Source organism: Panulirus ornatus, chromosome 5 (assembly GCF_036320965.1).
Source record: "Panulirus ornatus isolate Po-2019 chromosome 5, ASM3632096v1, whole genome shotgun sequence".
Taxonomy (NCBI): Eukaryota; Metazoa; Arthropoda; class Malacostraca; order Decapoda; family Palinuridae; genus Panulirus; species Panulirus ornatus.
Window position 1 is genome coordinate 525,627 of NC_092228.1, and position 26,674 is coordinate 552,300.

Below are 26,674 nucleotides of genomic sequence, written 5' to 3' on the forward strand. Positions count from 1 at the left end.
GTATGAAGGAGAAAAAGTGATACAGTGGATGCATCTACTATGCAATTTAACAAAGAGAGAGAGGGTTGTGCCAGAGATTTGGAAAAAAGCTATTATTGTTCCTCCAATCATGCAAAGAGGTGCTGAGGATGTATGTAGCAATTATAGGGGAATAAGTCTGTTAAATATGCCTGGAAAAGTGTATGCAAGTGTTGACTGACTGAGCAATGGAACTGACTGAATGCATAATACATGAGGAGCAAGTTGGGGTTTTAAGGAAAGGTAAGGAATGTGTGGGTCAGATTTTTGTGAAAATGACTTTGGAAAAGTATCTAGCAAAAGGTTAGAGGCTGTATGCAGCTTTTATGGATCTTAAGAATGTATGTGACAGAGTCAAGTGGAGTCAAGTGGAATGCTTTATGAGAAGTGTTACGGATGTAAGGGGTAGGGAAACAATTGGTGGAAGGTGTGAAAGCCTTCTATAGGAAAGCAAATGCATGTGTAAGAATGGGTGATGAACTGAGCAAAAGTTCTGGTATGCATGTGGGTGTAAGGAAAGGCAGTATGACATCATGGCATTTTCACATATATATCGTTGGAGTGATAAGAGAGATGATAGCAAGAGTAGGATAAAGGGGTGAAGAGATGGCATGTGGTGGTGAGGTACGGTGGGTAGTGATAAGCCTGTTTGCAGATGATACTTTGTTGTTTGCTGAGAGTGAGGAGGAGTTGCTGAAGGCTGTAGGTGTAATTTACATGTGGAAGTGGAAGTGATTCGAGATAAATGCGAGTAAAAGTAAAGTAATCTTGTTTGAAAAGAAACAGAGAAAGTATAGATTTTACAAAGGTCTAAAGAGTGAAAGCAGAAAGTGTAGTAAAGTGTTATAGGTATGGGTGGAGAAAGACTAGAAGAGGTAACAAGCCTGTTTGGGGTTAATATTGTGTTGTTTGTTGGGGGTGAGGAGGAACTGCAGAAGGTTGTAAGTGTGCTTTATGTGTGGAAGTGTAGGTGATTCAAGATAAATGCGAGTAAAAGTAATGTTGTCTGAAAGGAAACAGAGTGAAAGTACAGATTTTACAAAGCCCTATAGAGTGGAAGAAGAAAGTGTATTTAACTGCATTATAGGTAAAGTGGTAGAAAGACTGGAAGGGGTAAGAGAATTAAAAAAATTATGAACTTTTTTGGGTAAGTTTGGTGATAAGGAAGGAAATGTAAGGGAGACAGCAGTCCAGGGTAAAAGAGTCACTGGGTCCCTTAGCAAAATAATGAAGGGTTGAAGTGAAAGTATGGAAGTGAAAAAAGGATTAAGGGACAGCACAGTCCTCCCAATCCTGACTTATGCAGTTGAAACATGGACATGGAATGAGTCAAACATGTCAAGAATCCATGCTGTGGAAATGAGCTATTTGAGGAGCAAGTGTTTTGACTAGATGAAATCAAGAAAGTAATGAGGGTGTGTGTGAGAGATTTGGTATGGCAAAGAATGCAAAGGGAATGAATTTTAGAGTGATAGGGTAGGTGAAATATAAAACTTTGAAGTAGTTTGGGCAAGTGGAAAGAATGCAAGGCAAGGGAGTTTATGAGGGGAAAGTGTATGAAAGTATGAATAAATTGGTGGTGTGAGAGGAAGACCACCAGTGACAAGGGGAAATAAAACAAAAGAGTACTGTAGGGTGAGATATGGTGGTAAAATATGTGGTGTGGCATATGCGAGGGAGGCACGTAAAGCCAGGGATAAATAGAAACTCTCCTGCTGTGACCATCCCCTTAGTGGAATTCCTGGAGGTAATGGACATCAATGGTAGATAGATAGGCAGATAAATAGCAGCAAAAAATAAGAACTATTTTCCAAACTTTTTTCTTTAACTTTTCTTGACATTTTCTATAAAATGATATGGCTAAAATATTTTCTTTTATCATCTGATGAACCTGTTTTGGCTAATCTAAATTTCCAGGCTCAGTCCTTTATGGGTTAAGTGGGCAAATGTTGACTGAGCAAGCGAAGTTATTTCCTCAGTAACTGAACCTTAGCTTCATGTTTGAGTGTGAATATTCTCAAGGCTGGCCTCAGCAACTTAAAAAGTCACAAGGCATTGGTTTGTACTCTGTCTGTAGTACAAAAAACTGTGGCTGATCCTGAGGCAACGGTCAAGTATGTGGATGATTTTGCTAAGTTAATGATGAATGAAAAATTGCTCATTAATCAAATATACCTTGAGGATAAGACTGCACTACTTTGACATTGTATGCCATGAAAAACAAGGACTTCCACTACTTCAAAGCAGCTTCTTACACTCTATTCGAAAATACAATTCATGTATGCTATGGAACTTATATCATCACTAATGAATTTTCAGTAAACATTAGAAGTGCATGAAATAAAAATAATATAAAACTGAAAGCAAGTGTACACCGAGAGACATAGAAATTACGTAACAAAAGCACCTAAGTTTCTCTTTATGCAATCCATAGGTACTACAGAACTTTGGTAATAGATGATAGGTAAAGAGCTAGAACATTTCCAAGGACAAAACACATCCAATATCTTCCTCACACATACCAGCTACTTGATGTCCTCACACTCACACAGTGCGAAAGGTAAAATATTTCATGTTAGCCACCATAAATACTGAGTCTCTCTATGATACCAGAGTAAGTATGCAATAAGAGTGTGTATGATATAAGAGTAGCATGTTTATTACTGAGAAAGAAAAAATCATGAATACCCTCACCATATTTGCCAATCAATCTTCCTCACACGGAACAATCTGAGCCAGAACCATAACCTAACCTTCAATTTCAAACCCTCCTCTCCATGGTTGGTTTTTCCTCAAGACAACCAAAGAGATCCAAGACAAAGTTTGGCAGGTGGCAATGCACTGCAGCTGGGGTCATTGCAACTTCATTAGTGGGGTGGCAGATATAATTCCTTAGGGGTGTATTTAATCATAATTTGCCATATAACAATATAGTTTATGTTTTTTGTGTGTGTTTTTAATATAACTGTTGCATTATTTGTCATGGGTTCATCTACCTCACTGAATAAATCAAATTACTAAGCTGAAGAAATACAAGACAGGAGGTAGGTGAAGTTCTTGCTCAAAAATATGCTTTTCACAAGGTCATAGCCATCTTTTTATCATATTTGCAAGAAAAAAAAGATAAGCATCATAAGGAGCCAAAACATACTATGTCGCCTTGTTGCTCCAGTGCAGACATGGCTGTAGTAGTCTGCTGGATATAGTTCTGGATCTGCTGTAGTTTCTCCATGATCTTCTTACTGTCAACACCCTGAAAAGAAACCAACTACACATGTAAGCCTAAACTACAAAGAATCTATCTGACACTGACATCTTAGAACATCAAAAATAATGTTCACATGTTTCCTTAACACTACTAAAATAAAACATAATCAAAAAAGTAAAACATCTAGTACTAGCTATACATATTACCAAAAACCTTCCAATTTACATTTTTCATGAATGCATTACACAACTGGAACAATAGCTCACAATAAACAAAAAGCCTGCCTCTCCATGGAAGTTTTCAATCACTCTTTTAACTCAAGACAATCCAGCTCACTCCTTCAAGTCACTGTGAATGGACAATTATTTCCACCGAACAAAACACCAACCATTTTGGGCATCACAGATGACACACACACACATGGCATTCAATCCCCACTCCCATACAACCAACATAAAAGCGACACAAAAACTAAATACCCTCAGAAGACTAACTGGCATCATATTTGGAAAAGAAAAAAATCCCTCAATATCCTCTACAAAAATTCCTTCTCTCAATCTTAAATTAAGCCTTATGTGCCTGGTCTTCCATCCTCTCAAAAGCAAATATTACAAAGGTGCAAATCACAAAAATAGTGCATTCATAATAATCACTGGATGCCAATCACAAAAACAGTGCATTCATAATAATCACTGGATGCCAAAGAACAACAAGCACTTAATGCCTACACACTGAAACAGAGCCTCCCAATACAGTCCTATCTCAACCTGCTCAGACCTCAGTTCTATGCAACTGCTTGAGAACTCTTCCACCCAAACCACTCCATAACTACCTATAAAACTCCAAGTGGAAATAAAAAGCTTACCCCTGCCTCACTCTTCAGTAACTTCTACTCACAGATTGCCTTACCCATAATAAATATAACAAAGATAAGACATAAAAAACATGGTCCTCCATTGTGTAGTGCATAACATCACAAACCATGAGTCAGCATGGGCTAGGCTGGGACCAGACTCAAGTGGGTTCAAATGCTGGGCATAGCAGTCTGCCTACACCCAACCCAGGTGTTCATTCTCCATTTAGGGCTTGTTAATAAATGGGTACCTGGCTTTGGCTAGGGTGTGTGTATGCATACATACACAAGAGTAAATACATGGTACATATATACATGCATACATACACAAGAGTGAAGACATGGTACATATATACATGGTTACGACAGGCAACACAAGTGTAAGACTTTCTGTACATAACATACTACAAGTAATCATCGAAGTAACCTATCAAGCACTAAAAAACTACACTACCAACTTAGTCTGAAATGGTCTTAAACTCCAACCCACAATACATACACCAATTACAAGAAAAAGTTCCCAGACAAACACAAGCCACACTATCCCATCTACATACTGGACATCACTCATCCCTAAAACTCTATAAACAGTGTTTCAACATATCCCAAGACATCTCTGTGATGTAACTATAAACAGCTCAACTGCCCAGCACTTTCTGCACATGAACACACACACACATCACTACATTTTATGATGTATGGTCCTGAACAGTGGACACAGCTGGTTTCTTGAGTGCTGCAAGAGCTTCAAGGCAGCAGGAACTCCTAGGGAGGGAGTAAGCACTGCTGGTGTTACTGAATTCCACCTACTTGATGTTACACGTGAAATAAAAGTCACCTTTTGCAAGACAGTATCATTGGAAGTACACTCATCAAATAACTTCTCACTCCAAAGGAATCTACATTTCCCTAATGCTGGAAACTCCTAAACATATTTTATCATACATTTATGAGAGCGTGGTTGAGAGAGCAGAAGAGGGTGTTTTGAAATGGTTTGGGCACATGGAGAGAATGAGTGAGGAAAGATTGACCAAGAGGATATATGTGTCGGAGGTGGAGGGAACGAGGAGAAGAGGGAGACCAAATTGGAGGCGGAAAGATGGAGTGAAAAAGATTTTGTGTGATCGGGGCCTGAACATGCAGGAGGGTGAAAGGAGGGCAAGGAATAGAGTGAATTGGAGCGATGTGGTATACCGGGGTTGACGTGCTGTCAGTGGATTGAATCGGGGCATGTGAAGCGTCTGGGGTAAACCATGGAAAGCTGTGTAGGTATGTATATTTGTGTGTGTGGACATATGTATATACATGTGTATGGGGGTGGGTTGGGCCATTTCTTTCGTCTGTTTCCTTGCGTTACCTCGCAAACGCGGGAGACAGCGGCAAAAAAAAAAAAAAAAAAAAAAAAAAAAAATTATTTCTTCTGTTCATACATTAATAAAATAAAAGAAACAAAGAATAAACAAACATCTTTAGCAGCTGTAAATTTGAAAGTCTTTTCAGCATAAAGCACTGTAGAGCTCGCCATGAACCAAAATTAATGTATCACAGTGAAAGTACTAAATACCATAAAGGCAAGCTTGCAGAGTAATAAAAGAATCATGCTTCCTACAGAAGCAACTTCTCACTCCAAAGGAATCTACATTTCCCTAATGCTGGAAACTCCTGAACATATTTCATTATACATTTTTTCTTCTGTTCATGTATTAATAAAATAAAAGAAACAAAGAATAAACAAACATCTTCAGCAGCTGTAAATTTGAAAGTCTTTTAAGCTTAAAGCACTTTAGAGCTCAACTCATCATGAACCAAAATTAATGTATCACAGTGAAAGTACTAAATACCATAAAGGCAAGCTTGCAGAGTAATGAAAGAATCATACTTCCTACAGAAGCATGATACAGCTACGAGATTGTGATGGGGTAAGAGAGACATTACAGCAAGGGTCATGATGGAGTGAGGGTGGCAATAAGGCAAGAGTGATCATGGAGTGAGAGTGGTGATGAAAAGGGGGTGATGAAATGAGAGTGGTGGTTAAGTAAGGAGGGTGAGGAAGTGAGGGTGATGATGAAGTCAGAGACATATTAGAGTCAGGTTAATGATGGAAAGAGAGCTGTGCTGAAGTGAGAGTGGTTGTGCAATAAGGGAGGTAAAAAGGTGAGGGTGGTGTATTATTGTTCTAAATCTTAAAAACAATGATGGAGTGAGAGCTGTGATGAAGCGAGAATGGTGGTGCAATGAGGTTGGTAAGAGTAATATTGTTCTAAATTTCAAAAACAATCATTAATTCTGATTCCAGAACAAGACCTCTGAGACTTGCTATGTCTTTTGAGTGAGGATAGTGATGGAGTATTGGTGGTAAAACAAGGGTGGCAATGGAATGAAGGTGGTGGTGGAACAAGCATGGTAACATACAATGATGGTGGGAACAGTATCATTGTCCTAAAGTTTCAAAACACTCAGTTGTTGGAAAACTAAGTTTGATCAAGAAAACCAATTATTCACAGACAACAGATGATGATAATGTCATTGCCATGATAAACTATTAACACAAAATTATACAAAAACTGTAAAATGTTAATGCTTGAAAATGGTTTAGTACCATTCAATAGCACACAATGTAGACCATTCTGAATAAATCCAGTAACAAAAATCTACCTACCTACCTATCTATCTATCTATCTATCTACCTATTTATCTTAACTTACCTTCCAGACCTACAAATCCCTTCTATCTACTATGGGGCAACTGGACTGCTCAGGAAGAAAGCCACTTCTACTGGGCAGTACATTATGTCATAGAGTGTGATGGTGTTCTGTACATGTGTATATGCTTGTCATCATCAACTCCATTCCCAATATCATTTGGTGGATTAGGTACATACAGCCTCTCACATCACTCATGCATATCCTCAACCGTTTTTTCTTTCATATGCTTATTTGCCCCTTTCTAAAACCAACAGCCTCCTATCCACGGCCAAGTTCCACAGACCTTTCTGTGGCTTTCCCCAAGGTATTCCTCTGTCCTGGTTCAGTCCACTACCCCTGTATACTACATCACTCTAATTCATTCTATCCTGCACACCCCTTTCACTTTCCTGCATGTCCAGGCCCTGATCACTCAAAAACTTGTTCACTCCATCTTTCCATGTCCAATCCAGTCACCTACTTCTTGTTCCTTACACTCCTAACACATCAGTCCTCTTTGTCAACCTCTCCTTACTCATTCATTAATTCATATGTCCATCTTCAAACACAAAATGATATGTTTACATCTTGAAGCACAGGTAGAAGAAATACTGAACCCAAAGGAGAAATTCCCAAAATGAAGTGGCAGCCAGGAAGAGTAAAGAAAGAATATCCTTCCATAGAGATAGCCTGAGCCACACCAAGGTTGGTTGCTGATGCTCATACTGTTAGAAACACTCGTCTCGGTGACCAGAGGTACTATGATTTCACCCTTAGAGCATCATATGCCTGTATCCACAATAAATCTCAGTTGTGTAATGTCTCTAAAAACATATGGGGACAGACATGGCTTTTAGTAATCAAAGTATATACGGTCTGGTCTAGTGTGTGGAAATATGTAAGTTACTGGAGCCAACATGAACTGGGCAGTCTGTGTGTGTACATACACATATGTGCATAAGGGAATTAGCACAAACTCAAGGAACAATGCATGGATATAATGGGAGGAAAAATATTTTTTTTTTTTTTTTTTTTTTTTTTTTTGTCGCTGTCTCCCGCCTTTGCGAGGTAGCGCAAGGAAACAGACGAAAGAAATGGCCCAACCCACCCCCATACACATGTATATACATACGTCCACACACGCAAATATACATACCTACACAGCTTTCCATGGTTTACCCCAGACGCTTCACATGCCTTGATTCAATCCACTGACAGCACGTCAACCCCAGTATAACACATCGCTCCAATTCACTCTATTCCTTGCCCTCCTTTCACCCTCCTGCATGTTCAGGCCCAGATCACACAAAATCTTTTTCACTCCATCTTTCCACCTCCAATTTGGTCTCCCTCTTCTCCTCGTTCCCTCCACCTCCGACACATATATCCTCTTGGTCAATCTTTCCTCACTCATTCTCTCCATGTGCCCAAACCATTTCAAAACACCCTCTTCTGCTCTCTCAACCACACTCTTTTTATTTCCACACATCTCTCTTACCCTTACATTACTTACTCGATCAAACCACCTCACACCACACATTGTCCTCAAACATCTCATTTCCAGCACATCCATCCTCCTGCGCACAACTCTATCCATAGACCACGCCTCGCAACCATACAACATTGTTGGAACCACTATTCCTTCAAACATACCCATTTTTGCTTTCCAAGATAATGTTCTCGAATTCCACACATTCTTCAAGGCTCCCAGAATTTTCGCCCCCTCCCCCACCCTATGATCCACTTCCGCTTCCATGGTTCCATCCGCTGCCAGATCCACTCCCAGATATCTAAAACACTTCACTTCCTCCAGTTTTGCTCCATTCAAACTCACTTCCCAATTGACTTGACCCTCAACCCTACTGTACCTAATAACCTTGCTCTTATTCACATTTACTCTTAACTTTCTTCTTTCACACACTTTACCAAACTCAGTCACCAGCTTCTGCAGTTTCTCACATGAATCAGCCACCAGCGCTGTATCATCAGCGAACAACAACTGACTCACTTCCCAAGTTCTCTCATCCCCAACAGACTTCATACTTGCCCCTCTTTCCAAAACTCTTGCATTCCCCTCCCTAACAACCCCATCCATAAACAAATTAAACAACCATGGAGACATCACACACCCCTGCCGCAAACCTACATTCACTGAGAACCAATCACTTTCCTCTCTTCCTACACGTACACATGCCTTACATCCTCGATAAAAACTTTTCACTGCTTCTAACAACTTTCCTCCCACACCATATATTCTTAACACCTTCCACAGAGCATCTCTATCAACTCTATCATATGCTTTCTCCAGATCCATAAATGCTACATACAAATCCATTTGCTTTTCTAAGTATTTCTCACATACATTCTTCAAAGCAAACACCTGATCCACACATCCTCTACCACTTCTGAAACCACACTGCTCTTCCCCAATCTGATGCTCTGTACATGTCTTCACCCTCTCAATCAATACCCTCCCATATAATTTACCAGGAATACTCAACAAACTTATACCTCTGTAATTTGAGCACTCACTCTTATCCCCTTTGCCTTTGTACAATGGCACTATGCACGCATTCCGCCAATACCATGCTTAATTGATGAGATTCTAGAGGCCACTTTAGTGCAAAAAGAGAAGGAAGAATGAAGTGCAGCTACACACATAAGCAATTAATTCAATTACCTTCATATCTGCAACCATGGTGCTCTGAGCAGCATTTGACATCTCCAAATTTGAAGCCCCAGACACTGCTGAAGTAGAGGCCACAGAAGAGCTTTCTGTATGAGCTTGGCCATTAGCTGGAGGACCTGAGGGGGATGGAGTGACTAGGGATGCAGTGGAAGCATTGCTCACCCCAGATTCTGTGCGAGATCGACTAACAGAGCGTTCTCGGTCACTCCCACCACCATCGACACTGCTTAAGTAATAGAGATTCAATTATTACAACTTTTAAATGTCAAATTTTTTTTAGAACTTAAGTTACTTTCAACACTTATTAAACTTCAATTAACTTTTTCAAAACTGACATTTAGAAAAGTGAGTTAATATAAAACAATACTTAAATATGAACAAAATACTTTGCCATATAAATTTCATATCATTCACCCACTATTGCTTCAGCTATATCTGATAAACCACTGTCCATAATACAGCACTGATAACAGTTTTTTTCATACATGATCACTATTTCCTGCGTTGGCAAGGTAATGCCAGGGACAGACGAAGAAAGGTGCATCCACTAACATCTATTCTCTAGCTGTCATGTGTAATGCAATGAAACCACATACCCCTGTCCACAACCAGGCCCCACAGACCTATCTATTGTTTACCCTGGAGACTTCACATGCCCTAGTTCAGTCCAGTGACAGCATGTCAACCCCTGTGTACCACATTGTTCCAATTCATTCTATCCCATGCACACCTTTCACCTTCCTGCATGTTCAAGCCCCAATCTCTCATAACATTTTTAATTCCATCCTTTCATTTCCAATTTGGTCTCCCCAGTCTCCTTGTTCCTTCCACTTCAGACACATATACCCTCTTTGTCAATGCTTCCACACTAATTCTCTCCATCTGTCCAAACTATTTCAGCACACCCTCTTCAGCTTCTCAACCACACTCTTTTTATCACAACACTTGTTACCCTTTTATTACTTAAGAAAACCACCTCACACCACATAATGTCCTCAAACATTTCATTACCAACACATCCATCTTCCACTGCACAGCCTTGTCTATAATCCATGATTCACATCCATACAATATTACTTTCGCCCTCACAGACACTAATTTCTCTACACACTCTTCATTGGTCCCAGAACCTTTGCCATCTCACCTACCCTACAATTCACTTCCACTTCTATGGTTCCATTCACTGCCATGTCCATTCACAGGTATTCAAAACACTTTACTTCCTTCAAGTTTTCTCTATTCAAACTTGCACTACAATTAACCAGTCACTTAACCCTACTGAACCCAATAACCTTGCTTTAATTTACATTTCCTCTCAACATCCTCCTTTCATACACTCTTCCAACTTGCCACCACCTTCTGCAGTTTCTCACTCAAATCTGCCACCAGTGCTGTATCATCAAACAAGTGACTCACTTCCCAAGCCCTCTCATCCTTTACAGACTGCATACACACCCCTCTCCCAAAGATTCTCACATCTATCCTTCTCACCACTCCATCCATAAACAAATCAACCATGGTGGCAACAAACACCTCTGCAACAGTCCAACCTTCACTTAGAACCATTCTCTCTCTCTCTCTCTCTCTCTCTCTCTCTCTCTCTCTCTCTCTCTCTCTCTCTCTCTCTCTTTCTCTCTCTCTCTCTCTCTTTCTCTCTCTCTCTCTCTCTTTCTCTCTCTCTCTCCCTACTCGTACACATGACTGCTTTCAGCACCTTTCTTCCCACATCATATACTCTTAAGACCTTTCACAAGGTTCTCTATCAACCATATCATATGCTATCATATACAGTAATCCATGCAAAATATCATCCAAATACAGAGGTTACTAGACATTTTCATAAAATACTTAATTTTTGCTTCCTTCTCACACATATAATCTTTTACCATAAAATTACAGCTCCAACTCAGCAACTAACATATTAAACACAAGTCTGTGCATAACAGTATCAACTTTAGTACTGTCATCTAACCTAAAAACTCATTCAAACCTTTTTTAAACAAAAACCTAAGGTTCTTACACTAATACTGCAACTTGATGTTTCACCTATCGTTCTAAAAACTTAAGTTCATGAAATGTTGTGGAACACAAACTAATAAAATAATTTTCCAACATCTAAAATTCATGCAAGAAGGAGGTAAATACCAGGGTCTTGGAGATATGGGGGAGTATGTAGTCTGTTGCAGATGATGGGCCTAGAAAGTGAGTTAGTAGCTGTTTGCTGATGACACAGCACTGTGGCATATTTAAGTTTGGGAAAGTGAGCGAAAGAAGGAAGTTATGAGTAAATGAGTGAAAGCAAGATTATTACATTCAGAAGGACTGAGGGATAAGTTAGTTGGGGGAATGAGTTTGTTTGAATGGAGAAAATCTGTAAGAGTGTTTTGGATACCTTGGAGTGGACATGGCATTGAATGGAACCAAGGAACCAGAAGTGATTATGAGAATGGGTATGTTTGAAGGTATAGTAAGCAGTAGTTGGTAGGCAGCCACTGGCCAAGGAGGTATATTACCAGTACTATCTGCCTGGGTATTGGGAGGATTAGTGATGGGCACAGAGTGAGCTAGCACTTCAGCAGTTGTAAAGTGGCACTCCTCTGACCCAAGTAGCTGCCTTTTCTTTCTGCTTCACCCACTGGACTGCAGGTGTTTTGTCCACAAACATATGATCTCTCGTCACACATAATACATGACAACACTTAACTCACTCAACACATTCTTCATAACTCTAAATTGTCCTGTAGTAAGCATTATGTGCTAGCACTGCCTTTTAGCAACATGGTAGGAGCAATATACGTAGAAGCAGTGGCTAAGAACATTCAAAAGGAGCATTAGGTAGAAATACTAGGTAGAAGTAGTGGGTATGAACATTAGGGAGGGGCATTAGGTAGAAGTAGTCAGTAGGAACATTAGGTAGGCGTCTCTGAAAACACTGTGCTAATCTGCACTCTGCTAGTGACCTGTTAAGGGTGAGGCACTAAAGGGTAATAAACAGCTTGGAAGTCACCTGTTATGAAGACTTTTTTGCAATGGCCACCCCCTTGAGGGAATAGAGATATAGATAAATATATAGACAGATATGGTAGTCCAAAAAACAGTACAGATCCAAGGTAATGGCAATTATGAGGATGTGCAGAGAAGGGTGGATGCATCGAAAATGAAATGTCTGAGGACAATATGTGGTGTAAAGTGGTTTGATCAAGTAAATAATAAATGGGTACAAGAATGAAATGTCTGAAGACAATATGTGGTGTAAAGTGGTTTAATCAAGTAAATAATAATTGGGTACAAGAATGAAATGTCTGAGGACAACATGTGGTGTAAAGTGGTTTGATCATGTAAATAATAAATGGGTATAAGAAAGATGTGGTAAGGAGATGAGTGTGGTTAAAAAGCTGAAGATGGCATGCTGAAACGGTTTGGACATATGGAGAGAATGAGTGAGGAGAGCTTGACAAAGAGGAAATACATATCAGAAGTGGAAGGGGCAAGAAGGGAAGACTAAACTGGAGATGGAAGGATGGAGTGAAAAACATTTCGAATGACAGGGGCCTGAACATGAAAGAGGGTGAAAAGCATGCACAGGAGAGAGTAAACTGGAATGATGTGGTATACAAGGAGCAATGTGCTGTCATTAGACTGAACTAGAACATGTGAATTAGTGGGAGAAACCATGGAAGGGTCTGTGGTTGTAGATTAGGGGTTGTGTTTTGGTGCATTGCACACATGACAGCTGGAGAACATATATGAGTGAATGTGGCCATTTTTTATCTGTACTACCTCACTAATGTTGGAAATAGCGGACAAGTACAAATAAAAAAAAAATTCAAAAGAAAGCTCACAAATCATTCTGAAATATCTGGAAACCTTAATCTCTGATCACAGGTGTGTGTGTATTCATTGTTTATGTACATGTAAAATGATCAGTAATACTGAACTGTTTAAAAATGTAAAATTTGAAATATGAAAAACTTTTCTCTTTGAGGCAGTCCCATGAGCGCATGGTATATTTCCAGGAAACATATCAGGATTCTGCTCCCCCCCTCCTTCTTAATTCAGTAAGAAGACACCAGCCTTCACCAACTCTTTGTAAATGACCAAAATGTATACATCAGCAACCACCACTGGGCTATCGTGACTGACCAATCACCAACACACTACTCAAAGCTAACATTTCACAGATGACAGGCAATACCTAGAGTGGTCAAGCAGGTAAACAGAGAGGTGAGGAAACCAAGGAAAACTCACAGGACACCATCTCAGAGACCAAGGGTTTTCAGTTTTCAAAACACACATTTCTCTCCTCAGGTCTGTCCTATAAGCATGAAAGCATACCCATGTGGATATGAATAATATGAATAGCCCATGGCAAAAACATCAGCCTTCAGTGATGAATTGGAGGAAACAGGTTCTCTTGAAAGAGTAATCAAATCACTACACCCATATAGGATAAATCAACATCTAAAACATGGTATTGTTCAACAAAGGTGGAAGAGGAGTGCCAAAACCCTCATTACTAGAATTCCCCCAATGAAAGGTTCTGAGGAAGACTGAGAAAAAAGCTTTACTTATCAAACCATTAATTCTTGTGAAAAAACCTGGATGATCCAATAAAACGAATTCAGAATCTACTTACAAATAAAGTGGAATTCTTCACAGTTTTGCATGCCATCCTTGCATCAAGACCCTACTAATCTTTTGTAAATCATTCCACTTTTAAAACATGTATTGCTAAAGCAAGTATAAAACATAGAGATATATATCTCTCAACAGGAGGCGAGGAGGGACCAGGGTGTACAAATAAAAGGTCCCCTTGGTAATCATGGTGAAACCCAAAGGATTTCTAGAAGTAACTGCAAATAAACATGAAGCTCTCTGAATGAAACATCTAAGAATAGAAGAAAAAAAAAAAAGCCTCTTTTTAAACTCAATTTCATTCTTAGCCAAGACTGGGGTTTTGGTTAACTTAAAGCCATCATGATAGTGGGGACCCTCATATAATACCAAGATTGCATTCTTGGAGATTTGTCATAGCAGCAGAATGTCATTCAGCAAGTCACTGAAACATATCGTATAAGGGGATTACATTCTGAACAAAACACTTCCCATACTAACTCTCACATACAAACTAAATCCAAAAGAACTTGTTTACCATTAATATACTACACTCTAACATGATGTAATTTAGACTATCTGATTCAACAATTCTTGCTACATCATGTATAATTCAGAAAAAATTCAATGATACTGAGAATGCTTGTGATAAGGACTTGAGGTGGTGGTGGAGCAGGAATGAGGTGGAGTGAGGGTTACTGATAAGATGAAGAAAGGCAATAAGCTTATCTACATTACTCCCTAAATTATCTGATCCTGCAATTGTTTCAACAAGAGAAGGAGGAAGAAAATTTTGACTTGGTCTTTTGAAAATGTTATCCAATGTTAGCTGTGTGGTCTGCCTTTCCTTTCTCTGTTGATTTCCTTAAAGGCAAGCATCTGTAAGCTTTCTAGAGATCACCAGGGCACATTCTTTGTCCGGATCCATGTTATAAATGAGGGCTGCAGCCTTATTCAGATAATCAAACACAATCTCAAAGGTAATGTGAGCTCCATACTGCTTGTAAGGATGGGTCAATAATGTCAACCTGGTGGTAGTTGCTGGCTGACAAACAAAGGATACCTTTTAGTTGTTTGCAAAGGGTGAAAAAAAAAAGGTAGGTGCCACACACCAAAATAAAAGGGTGAACAAAGTTACGCATGGAATGTATTTCATGCACATGGGGCAGACCACAGAGAAGAGTAACTTATGAATATGAACTAACTTCATGAGATACTCAAGGCTGATAAACTCTAAAACAATCAAACTAATAAATATGGGCAAGAGGTGAGACTCTCACTGCTGAAGAGATACCTCCTCACCCTGTACATCATGGTAGATGGACAAGTAGGTAACATATGTTTCACAGGCTTGATGATGTGATCTGAGGCATATAAAGTAAGATCAAGTAAATCACATGGAAGCAAGTGAGAGTAAGCATATAGAAGAGGGTGACAGAAAAAAAGTAATAACTACATGGTATGGTGTGAGCCTGATAAGGAATGACCTAAAGCACAATTATGTGTGGTACTGTTTGAGAAATGGATGGAAAATGCATGAAGAAGAACTAGATGGACGAACATATGACAATGAGTCAACACTTTACTCTAAGAACTTTCTTCCTACAAAGCTAAAGCATTTGACTATGACCAGAGAACAAAAAAGATTTTTGCTGCTTCCCTATTTAAGATAATTATTCAAATAATGATATCATGGAAACTACAATACAAACAAGTATTGAAGCACATGCTCTTTCTCTAAAGGAAGAGAGGGGAGGCAACACAAAAAATGAAGCAAAACTAATAAATACTAGTCATCAAACTCTTTCCAACAATACATGGCTGGAACACACAAAATCATTTCAAAATCAATTAATGGCCCATCTATGCACTCCCATCATTTAAACACCTCTCCATACTTGAAATTTTAAGAATGTAGTAACAGTTGCTTTACCTATTGGATGTCTCCCGTGCATTCCTGGAGCCTTGATGGTCTTCCTCTGCATCAGAGAAAGTCATGTTGCGGCGAAGTGAAGACAGCTGATTGGGGGGCACTGAAAAGTTTCCGCGTGTTCGTGGTATGGTACGAGGAGTGTGGCTGCGTCGTGGTAAGGCCTCCAAGGGGGGTTCCAAAGTATGGTCTGGAAATTTATGTACAATATTCATGATTGTAATCACATAATAATGAAGGCTGAGAATCATCAAAAATTACCAAAGTGTCTTAAAGTAATTTCTAAAACTTCATCCATTTCACTTAATATTACGGTGGTTGAGCACTTTCACACTAACACTATGGGGGAAAGATTGAATCATGACTAAGCTACCATGCACCCCCCAAAATTTCCCATCACTGATGCTTGTTTTTATCAACAAGAAAGTTAAACAGAAGGAAAGATGGGGAAAAAAATGCTAACACTAATATTTTTGGTTGAACTACCTTTACCAGATTAATATTTGAGGAAGCACTAACTATAAAAGTACTCATGAATTATGTTTATGGTCACTACCTGATTAATATTCCTTTTCCTTTCTTTCAAACTAGTTCACCATAAAGGAAAACTCCTTGCCTGACCCCATACTCTGTTCCTTCTTTTGGAAAGAAATTATGCTGATGGAAAGTGTATGGGTGTATGAGAGATTTTCTATGACAGGGAACATGAAGGAAATGAACTGTGGAGTGGTAACAAGGGTGAAAAGTAATACTTTGAGATGCTCTGGGCACATGAAGAGAATGCAATATGGAGAATTTTCAAGAAGTATGTGTGATAGTATAATTAAAGGGGTTTGCGTGAGAGGAAGACCACCTATAACAAGGATAAATAGAGTGGAAGAGTAATGGAGGGAAAGAACTGGTGGAAGAATATGTGGAATGGTGTATGTGAGGGAGGCAGGTAAGGACAGGGATAAGTGGAGACTTTTGCTGGGGCCATCCCATTTTATGGGAACTCCTGTAGGGAATGGGCGTCAGAGATATAAATAGACAGAGAGAAGGATTTCTAGCCCCTTGTTTCTGCTTCTCTTGGTCACCTTCTAAAACATACAGACCTAAAACATATATGTGTGTGTGTGTGTGTGTGTGTGTGTGTGTGTGTGTGTGTGTGTATGAGTTCATGGGTCATTCTTTGTCTGGTTCCTGGTGCCACATTGCAAAGCGGGAAGCAACGATCAAGTATAACAAATATATAAATAAATTATAAATAACAGCAAGAAATTGAGCATGAACAAATGTGGCCTTTTTTGTATGTTCTCCTGCCACTACCTCCCTGAAGCAGGAGGTGGAAATGCTGTTTCCTGTGGGGCAGAGTAGTGCCAGGAATGAATGAAGGCAAGCAAGTATGAATATGTACATTTGTATATATATGTATATGCCTGTGTATGTGTATGCTTCCATGATTCCATCCGCTGCCAAATCCACTCCCAGATATCTAAAACACTTCACCTTCCTCCAATTTTTCTCCATTCAAACTTACCTCCCAATTGGCTTGTCCCTCAACCCTACTGAACCTAATAACCTTGCTCTTATTCACATTTACTCTCAGCTTTCTTCTTTCACACATTTTACAAGTCAATTGGGAGGTAAGTTTGAATGGAGAAAAACTGGAGGAAGTGAAGTGTTTTAGATATCTGGGAGTGGATTTGGATGCGGATGGAATCATGGAAGCGGAAGTGAATCATAGGGTGGGGGAGGGGGCGAAAGTTCTAGGAGCCTTGAAGAATGTTTGGAAGTCGAGAACATTATCGCAGAAAGCAAAAATGGGTATGTTTGAAGAAATAGTGGTTCCAACAATGTTGTATGGCTGCGAGGTGTGGGCTATGGATAGAGTTGAGCAGAGGAGGGAGGATGTGCTGGAAATGAGATGTCTGAGGACAATATGTGGTGTGAGGTGGTTTGATCGAGTAAGTAATGTAAGGGTAAGAGAGATGTGTGGAAATAAAAAGAGTGTGGTTGAGAGAGCAGAAGAGGGTGTTTTGAAATGGTTTGGTCACATGGAGAGAATGAGTGAGGAAAGATTGACCAAGAGGATATATGTGTCAGAGGTGGAGGGAACAAGGAGAAGTGGGAGGCCAAACTGGACGTGGAAAGATGGAGTGAAAAAGATTTTGAGTGATCGGGGCCTGAGCATGCAGGAGGGTGAAAGGCGTGCAAAGAATAGAGTGAATTGGAATGATGTGGTATACCGAGGTCGACATGCTGTCAATGGATTTAACCAGGGCATGTGAAGTGTCTGGGGTAAACCATGGAAAGTTTTGTGGGGCCTGGATGTGGAAAGGGAGCTGTGGTTTCAGTGTATTATTGCATGACAGCTAGAGACTGAGTGTGAACGAATATGGCCTTTGTTGTCTTTTCCTAGCGCTACCTCGCACACATGAGGGGGGAGGGGGTTGTTACTTCATGTGTGGTGATGTGGCGATGGGAATGAATAAAGGCAGACAGTATGAATTATGTACATGTGTATATATGTATATGTCTGTGTGTGTATATATATGTATACGTTGAGATGTATAGGTATGTATATTTGCGTGTGTGGACGTGTATGTATATACCTGTGTATGTGGGTGGGTTAGGCCATTCTTTTGTCTGTTTCCTTGTGCTACCTCACTAACGCAGGAGATAGCGAGAAAGCAAAATAAATAAATATAAATATTTTTTTATTATCATAAATATATATATTATTTATTTACTTATTATTTTGTTTTGTCGCTGTCTCCCGCATTAGCGAGGGGTTATTAGGGAGGTGAATGCAAGAGTTTCAGAAAGAGGGGCAAGTGCGCAGTCTGTTGGGGATGAGAGAGCTTGGGAAGTGAGTCAGTTGTTGTTCACTGATGATACAGCGCTGGTGGCTGATTCATGTGAGAAACTGCAGAAGCTGGTGACTGAGTTTGGTAAAGTGTGTGAAAGAAGAAAGTTAAGAGTAAATGTGAATAAGAGCAAGGTTATTAGGTACAGTAGGGTTGAGGGTCAAGTCAATTGGGAGGTAAGTTTGAATGGAGAAAAACTGGAGGAAGTGAAGTGTTTTAGATATTTGGGAGTGAATTTGGCAGTGGATGGAAACGTGGAAGCATAAGTGAGTCACAGGGTGGGGGAGGGGGCGAAGGTTTTAGGAGCGTTAAAGAATGTGTGGAAGGCGAGAACGTTATCTCGGAGAGCAGAAATGGGTATGTTTGAAGGAATAGTGGTTGCAACAATGTTACATGGTTGTGAGGCATGGGCAATAGATAGGGTTATGTGGAGGAGGGTGGATGTGTTGGAAATGAGATGTTTGAAGACAATATGTGGTGTGAGGTGGTTTGATTGAGTAAGTAATAAAAGGGTAAGAGAGATGTGTGGTAATAAAAAGAGTGTGGTTGAGAGAACAGAAGAGGGTGTTTTGAAATGTTTTGGTCACATGGAGAGATTGAATGAGGAAAGATTGGCAAGGAGGATATATGTGTCACTCTATTCCTTGCCCACCTTTCACCCTCCTGCATGTTCAGGCCCCGATCACTCAAAATCTTTTTGACCCATCTTTCCACATCCAATTTGGTCTCCTACTTCTCCTCGTTCCCTCCTGCTCCGACATATATATCCTCTTGGTCAATCTTTCCTCACTCATTCTCTCCATGTGCCCAAACCATTTCAAAACACCCTCTTCTGCTCTCTCAACCACACTCTTTCTATTTCCACACATCTCTCTTACCCTTACATTACTTACTCGATCAAACTACCTCACACCACACATTGTCCACAAACATCTCATTTCCAGCACATCAACCCTCCTGCGCACAACTCTATCCATAGCCCACGCCTCACAACCATACAACATTGTTAGAACCACTATTCCTTCAAACATACCCATTTTTCCTTTCCGAGATAATGTTCTCGACTTCCACACATTCTTCAAGGCTCACAGGATTTTCGCCCCCTTCCCCACCCTATGATTCACTTCCACTTCCATGGTTCCATCTGCTGCCAGATCCACTTCCAGATATCTAAAACACTTTACTTCCTCCAGTTTTTCTCCATTCAAACTTACCTCCCAATTGACTTGACCCTCAACCCTACTGTACCTAATAACCTTGCTCTTATTCACATTTACTCTTAACTTTCTTCTTTCACACACTTTACCAAACTCAGTCACCAGCTTCTGCAGTTTCTCACATGAATCAGCCACCAGCGCTGTATCATCAGCGAACAACAACTGACTCACTTCCCAAGCTCTCTCATCCCCAACAGGCTTCATACTTGCCCCTCTTTCCAAAACTCTTGCATTCACCTCCCTAACAACCCAATCCATAAACAAATTAAAAAACCACGGAGACATCACACACCCCTGCCGCAAACCTACATCCACTGAGAACCAATCACTTTCCTCTCTTCCTACACGTACACATGCCTTACATCCTCAATAAAAACTTTTCACTGCTTATAACAACTTGCCTCCTACACCATATATTCTTAATACCTTCCACAGAGCATCTCTATCAACTCTATCATATGCCTTCTCCACATCAATAAATGCTACATACAAATCCATTTGCTTTTCTAAGTATTTCTCACATACATTCTTCAAAGCAAACACCTGATCCACACATCCTCTACCACTTCTGAAACCACACTGCTCTTCCCCAGTCTGATGCTCTGTACATGCCTTCACCCTCTCAATCAATACCCTCCCATATAATTTACCAGGAATACTCGACAAACTTATACCTCTGTAATTCGAGCACCCACTCTTATCCCCTTTGCCTTTGTACAATGGCACTATGCACACATTCCGCCAATCCTCAGGCACCTCACCATGAGTCATACATACATTAAATATCCTTACCAACCAGTCAACAATACAGTCTCCCCCTTTTTTAATAGATTCCACTGCAATACCATCCAAACCTGCTGCCTTACCAGCTTTCATCTTCCGCAAAGCTTTTACTACCTCTTCTCTGTTTACCAAATCATTTTCCCAAACCCTCTCACTTTGCACACCACCTCGACCAAAACACCCTATATCTGCCACTCTATCATCAAACACTGAATTCAACAAACCTTCAAAATACTCACTCCATCTCCTTCTCACATCACCACTACTTGTTATCACCTCCCCATTAGCCCCCTTCACTGAAGTTCCCATTTGCTCCCTTGTCTTACACACTTTATTTACCTCCTTCCAGAACATCTTTTTATTCTCCCTAAAATTTAATGATACTCTCTCACGCCTACTCTCATTTGCCCTCTTTTTCACCTCTTTCACCTTTCTCTTGACCTCCTGCCTCTTTCTTTTATACCTCTCCCACTCATTTGCATTTTTTCCCGGCAAAAATCGTCCAAATGCCTCTCTCTTCTCTTTCACTAATAATCTTACTTCTTCATCCCACCACTCACTACCTTTTCTAATCAACCCACCTCCCACGATTCTCATGCCACAAGCATCTTTTGTGCAAGCCATCACTGCTTCCCTAAATACATCCCATTCCTCCCCCACTCCCATTACCTCCTTTGTTCTCACCTTTTTCCATTCTGTACTCAGTCTCTCCTGGTACTTCCTCACACAAGTCTCCTTCCCAAGCTCACTTACTCTCACCACTCTCTTCACCCCAACATTCTCTCTTCTTTTCTGAAAACCCCCACAAATCTTCACCTTCGCCTCCACAAGATAATGATCAGACATCTCTCCAGTTCCATCTCTCAGCACATTAACATCCAAAAGTCTCTCTTTCGTGCGTCTATCAATTAACACGTAATCCAATAACACTCTCAGGCCACCTCTCCTACTTACATACGTATACTTATGTATATCTCGCTTTTTAAACCAGGTATTCCCAATCACCAGTCCTTTTTCAGCACATAAATCTACAAGCACTTCACGATTTCCATTTACAACACTGAACACTCCATGTATACCAATTAGTCCCTCAACTGCCACATTACTCACCTTTGCATTCAAATCCCCCATCACTATAACCCGGTCTCGTGCATCAAAACCACTAACACACTCATTCAGCTGCTCCCAAAACACTTGCCTCTCATGATCTTTCTTCTCATGCCCAGGTGCATATGCACCAATAATCACCCATCTCTCTCCATCAACTTTCAGTTTTACCCATATCAATCTAGAATTTACTTTCTTACACTCTATCACATACTCCCACAACTCCTGATTCAGTAGTGCTACTCCTTCCCTTGCTCTTGTCCTCTCACTAACCCCTGACTTCACTCCCAAGACATTCCCAAACCACTCTTCCCCTTTACCCTTGAGCTTCGTTTCACTCAGAGCCAAAACATCCAGGTTCCTTTCCTCAAACATACTACCTATCTCTCCTTTTTTCTCATCTTGGTTTCATCCACACACATTTAGACACCCCAATCTGAGCCTTCAAGGAGGATGAGCACTCCTCGCGTGACTCCTTCTTCTGTTTCCCCTTTTACAAAGTTAAAATACAAGGAGGGGAGGGTTTTCTTCCACCCCCCCGCTCCCGTCCCCTTTAGTCGCCTTCTACGACATTGAGGAATGCATGAGTACTATTCTTTCTTTTTTTTTCTTTTTTTTTCCCAAAAGAAGGAACAGAGGGGGCCAGGTGAGGATATTCCAAAAAAGGCCCAGTCCTCTGTTCCTAACGCTACCTCGCTAACGCAGGAAATGGTGACTAGTTTAAAAGAAAGAAAGAAAGATATACATATACATATATATATATATATATATATATATACATATATATATCTTTTTTTTTTTTTCCTTTGTCGCTGTCTCCCGCGTTTGCGAGGTAGCGCAAGGAAACAGACGAAAGAAATGGCCCAACCCACCCCCATACACATGTATATACATACGTCCACACACGCAAATATACACACCTACACAGCTTTCCATGGTTTACCCCAGACGCTTCACATGCCCTGATTCAATCCACTGACAGCACGTCAACCCCGGTATACCACATCGATCCAATTCACTCTATTCCTTGCCCTCCTTTCACCCTCCTGCATGTTCAGGCCCCGATCACACAAAATCTTTTTCACTCCATCTTTCCACCTCCAATTTGGTCTCCCTCTTCTCCTCATTCCCTCCACCTCCGACACATATATCCTCTTGGTCAATCTTTCACTCATTCTCTCCATGTGCCCAAACCATTTCAAAACACCCTCTTCTGCTCTCTCAACCACACTCTTTCTATTTCCACACATCTCTCTTACCCTTACGTTACTTACTCAATCAAACCACCTCACACCACACACTGTCCTCAAACATCTCATTTCCAGCACATCCACCCTCCTGCGCACAACTCTATCCATAGCCCACGCCTCGCAACCATACAACATTGTTGGAACCACTATTCCTTCAAACATACCCATTTTTGCTTTCCGAGATAATGTTCTCGACTTCCACACATTCTTCAAGGCTCCCAGGATTTTCGCCCCCTTCCCCCACCCAATGATCCACTTCCACTTCCATGGTTCCATCCGCTGCCAGATCCACTCCCAGATATCTAAAACACTTTACTTCCTCCAGTTTTTCTCCATTCAAACTTACCTCCCAATTGACTTGACCCTCAACCCTACTGTACCTAATAACCTTGCTCTTATTCACATTTACTCTTAACTTTCTTCTTTCACACACTTTAACAAACTCAGTCACCAGCTTCTGCAGTTTTTCACATGAATCAGCCGCCACCACTGTATCATCAGTGAACAACAACTGACTCACTTCCCAAGCTCTCTCATCTCAAACTTGCCCCTCTTTCCAAAACTCTTGTATTCACCTCCCTAACAACCCCATCCATAAACAAATTAAACAACCATGGAGACATCACACACCCCTGCCGCAAACCTACATCCACTGAGAACCAATCACTTTCCTCTCTTCCTACACGTACACATGCCTTACAGCCTCTATAAAAACTTTTCCCTGCTTCTAACAACTTGCCTCCCACACCATATATTCTTAATACCTTCCACAGAGCATCTCTATCAACTCTATCATATGCCTTCTCCAGATCCATAAATGCTACATACAAATCCATTTGCTTTTCTAAGTATTTCTCACATACATTCTTCAAAGCAAACACCTGATCCACACATCCTCTACCACTTCTGAAACCACACTGCTCTTCCCCAATCTGATGCTCTGTACATGCCTTCACCCTCTCAATCAATACCCTCCCATATAATTGACCAGGAATACTCAACAAACTTCTACCTCTGAAATTTGAGCACTCACTCTTATCCCCTTTACCTTTGTACAATGGCACTATGCACGCATTCCGCCAATCCTCAGGCACCTCACCATGAGTCATACATACATTAAATAACCTTACCAACCAGTAAATAATAGAGTCACGCCCTTTTTTTAATAAATTCCCCTGCAATACCATCCAAACCTGCTGCCTTGCCGGCTTTCATCTTCCGCAAAGCTTTTACTACCTCTATCTGTTTACCAAATCATTTTCCCTAAACCTCTCACTTTGCACACCACCTCAACCAAGAGGTCGATATATATATATATATATATATATATATATATATATATATATATATCTTTCCTTATTTCTTTCAAACTATTCGCCATTTCCTGCATTAGCGAGGTAGCGTTAAGAACAGAAGACTGGGCCTTTAAGGGAATACCCTCACATGGCACAATTCTCTGTTCCCTCTTTTGGAAAATTAAAAAAAAAAAAACGAGAGGGGAGGATTTCCAGCCTCCCGCTCCATATATATATATATATATATATATATATATATATATATATATATATATATATATATATATATATATTATTAGGTACAGTAGGGTTGAGGGTCAATTCAATTGGGAGGTGAGTTTGAATGGAGAAAAACTGGAGGAAGTGAAGTGTTTTAGATATCTGGGAGTGGATCTGGCAGCGGATGGAACCATGGAAGCGGAAGTGGATCATAGGGTGGGGGAGGGGGCGAAAATTCTGGGAGCCTTGAAGAATGTGTGGAAGTCGAGAACATTATCTCGGAAAGCAAAAATGGGTATGTTTGAAGGAATAGTGGTTCCAACAATGTCGTATATTGCGAGGCGTGGACCATGGATAGAGTTGTGCGCAGGAGGATGGATGTGCTGGAAATGAGATGTTTGAGGACAATGTGTGGTGTGAGGTGGTTTGATCGAGTAAGTAACTTAAGGGTAAGAGAGATGTGTGGAAATAAAAAGAGCGTGGTTGAGAGAGCAGAAGAGGGTGTTTTGAAATGGTTTGGTCACATGGAGAGAATGAGTGAGGAAAGATTGACCAAGAGGATATATGTGTCGGAGGTGGAGGGAACGAGGAGAAGAGGGAGACCAAATTGGAGGTGGAAAGATGGAGTGAAAAAGATTTTGTGTGATCGGGGCCTGAACATGCAGGAGGGTGAAAGGAGGGCAAAGAATAGAGTGAATTGGAGCGATGTGGTATACCGGGGTTGACATGCTATCAGTGGATTGAATCAAGGCATGTGTATGGAGTGGGTTAGGCCATTTCTTTCGTCTGTTTCCTTGCGCTACCTCGCAAACGCGGGAGACAGCGACAAAGTATAATAAAAAAAATAAATATAAATAATATATATACATATATATATATACAAATATATTTTTTTTTTTTCCTTTGTCGCTGTCTCCCGCGTTTGCGAGGTAGCGCAAGGAAACAGACGAAAGAAATGGCCCAACCCACCCCGATACACATGTATATACATACGTCCACACACGCAAATATACATACCTACACAGCTTTCCATGGTTTACCCCAGACGCTTCACATGCCCTGATTCAATCCACTGACAGCACGTCAACCCCGGTATACCACATCGCTCCAATTCACTCTATTCCTTGCCCTCCTTTCACCCTCCTGCATGTTCAGGCCCCGATCACACAAAATCTTTTTCACTCCATCTTTCCACCTCCAATTTGGTCTCCCTCTTCTCCTCGTTCCCTCCACCTCCGACACATATATCCTCTTGGTCAACCTTTCCTCACTCATTCTCTCCATGTGTCCAAACCATTTCAAAACACCCTCTTCTGCTCTCTCAACCACGCTCTTTTTATTTCCACACATCTCTCTTACTCTTACATTACTTCCTCGATCAAACCACCTCACACCACATTTTGTCCTCAAACATCTCATTTCCAGCACATCCATCCTCCTGCGCACCACTCTATCCATAGCCCACGCCTCGCAATCATACAACATTGTTGGAACCACTATTCCTTCAAACATACCCATTTTTGCTTTCCGAGATAATGTTCTCGACTTCCACACATTCTTCAAGGCTCCCAGAATTTTCGCCCCCTCCCCCACCCTATGATCCACTTCCGCTTCCATGGCTCCATCCGCTGCCAGATCCACTCCCAGATATCTATAACACTTTACTTCCTCCAGTTTTTCTCCATTCAAACTCACCTCCCAATTGACTTGACCCTCAACCCTACTGTACCTAATAACCTTGCTCTTATTCACATTTACTCTTAACTTTCTTCTTTCACACACTTTACCAAACTCAGTCACCAGCTTCTGCAGTTTCTCACATGAATCAGCCACCAGCGCTGTATATATATTTTTTTTTTATTATACTTTGACGCTGTCTCCCGCGTTTGCGAGGTAGTGCAAGGAAACAGATGAAAGAAATAGCCCAACCCCCCCATACACATGTATATACATATGTC

The 26,674-nt window shown here is 40.6% G+C and overlaps 1 protein-coding gene and 1 non-coding gene across 2 annotated transcripts in view; both read right to left on the minus strand.

Moving 5' to 3' along the window:
• The window catches only part of LOC139747028 (uncharacterized), a 585,752-nt gene that overhangs the window by 447,413 nt on the left and 111,665 nt on the right, over positions 1 to 26,674 (minus strand). The window contains exons 4-6 of the mRNA XM_071658778.1: positions 16,000 to 16,186; positions 9,444 to 9,675; positions 3,170 to 3,271 (exon numbers count right to left, since the gene is read on the minus strand). Of these exons, the coding sequence (XP_071514879.1) occupies positions 3,170 to 3,271; positions 9,444 to 9,675; positions 16,000 to 16,186 (521 nt within the window). The remainder of the gene's footprint in view (positions 1 to 3,169; positions 3,272 to 9,443; positions 9,676 to 15,999; positions 16,187 to 26,674) is intronic.
• Positions 14,090 to 14,201, minus strand: LOC139748833 (U6 spliceosomal RNA). The gene has a single exon (XR_011712841.1). It is a non-coding gene; the product is annotated as a U6 spliceosomal RNA (small nuclear RNA).